Source organism: Asparagus officinalis, chromosome 3, assembly GCF_001876935.1.
Source record: "Asparagus officinalis chromosome 3, Aspof.V1, whole genome shotgun sequence".
Taxonomy (NCBI): domain Eukaryota; kingdom Viridiplantae; phylum Streptophyta; class Magnoliopsida; order Asparagales; family Asparagaceae; genus Asparagus; species Asparagus officinalis.
In genome coordinates this window covers 49,011,857-49,012,857 of record NC_033796.1, presented here as the reverse complement: position 1 = coordinate 49,012,857, position 1,001 = coordinate 49,011,857, and the positions used below count along the sequence as shown (strand labels likewise).

The 1,001-nt window shown below is 32.8% G+C and overlaps 1 protein-coding gene across 1 annotated transcript in view; it reads left to right on the top strand.

Annotated features, from left to right (window-relative positions):
• The window catches only part of LOC109835072 (magnesium transporter MRS2-11, chloroplastic), a 14,417-nt gene extending 13,887 nt beyond the window's left edge, over positions 1–530 (top strand). Inside the window, exons 14-15 of the mRNA XM_020403069.1 lie at positions 281–334; positions 495–530. Coding sequence (XP_020258658.1) covers positions 281–334; positions 495–530 — 90 coding nt within the window. The remainder of the gene's footprint in view (positions 1–280; positions 335–494) is intronic.

Below are 1,001 nucleotides of genomic sequence, written 5' to 3'. Positions count from 1 at the left end.
TGCATTCTACGTTATGTATTCTTATCTGAAATCTAGAAGGATACTGTAGATAGGATACTGTAGATAGATTGAAACAATTATGGACACATATTCTTAGTAATTTGACACTTGATTATAAATAAGAGATGAGAGAGTCTTATTCTTATTGCTCCTTTCCGTTCTTTGTGATAATTGTACATTCTGAAAGAGAGAGATTGGGGAGTTAAGTTTTGGAGTTATAGAATTTAGAGTACGGTTTCCCCATTTTGCTAATAATGAGTCTCCTTGTACCAATTGATAGATAAGAGATGCACATTACGAAGTTAATGATTTCATTAACAGCAGTGAATTACAAGTATTTCCTATAGTTATATTCGTTCAACTATGCGTTCCCCTTTTGAGACTTCCAATTTGTATACTATCAAGTTCTCACTTGGATGCATAGGAGATTTAAGCCGCAGGCTACAGAATCAGCCTTTTTTGTTTGTTTTTTTGTTTTTGTTTTAACACCGTAGATTGTAGAGACCAACGAACAGCTGAGTCCAGGTTAGTGAAGATAACAAACATTAACAATTTTTTTTCCTTTTAACTTGAAACATTAACAACGTTAAGACAATGAATAGGGGGGATTTTATTAATGTCCTAAAAATCTTTACATTGGACCCTCGAGCTCACTCGCAATAACCATACTATATATATTAGAAAAAAAAATGGATATGAAATGACAGCTCATTTTGCTATGAGCTATCAATAGATATCCACGTTGTGAAACTCATTCTACTTGTCACATCAAAAGGTGTATCTTAACTTCTCTATCTCTTGGTAGTTTATTTTTCTAAATGAGTTGCCCCCTCATAACCATCAAACCATATATATTAAGAGAATTTTCCTTTTCGATCTTTGTGAGCTACAGTTTTAGAACTCCAAAAATGCTCATAACCATAAAAAGATCAATTGTAAAAGCTCTCACACTTGGGGAAAAAAATCACCAAAAACACTCACACTTTAAAAAACGAAAATGA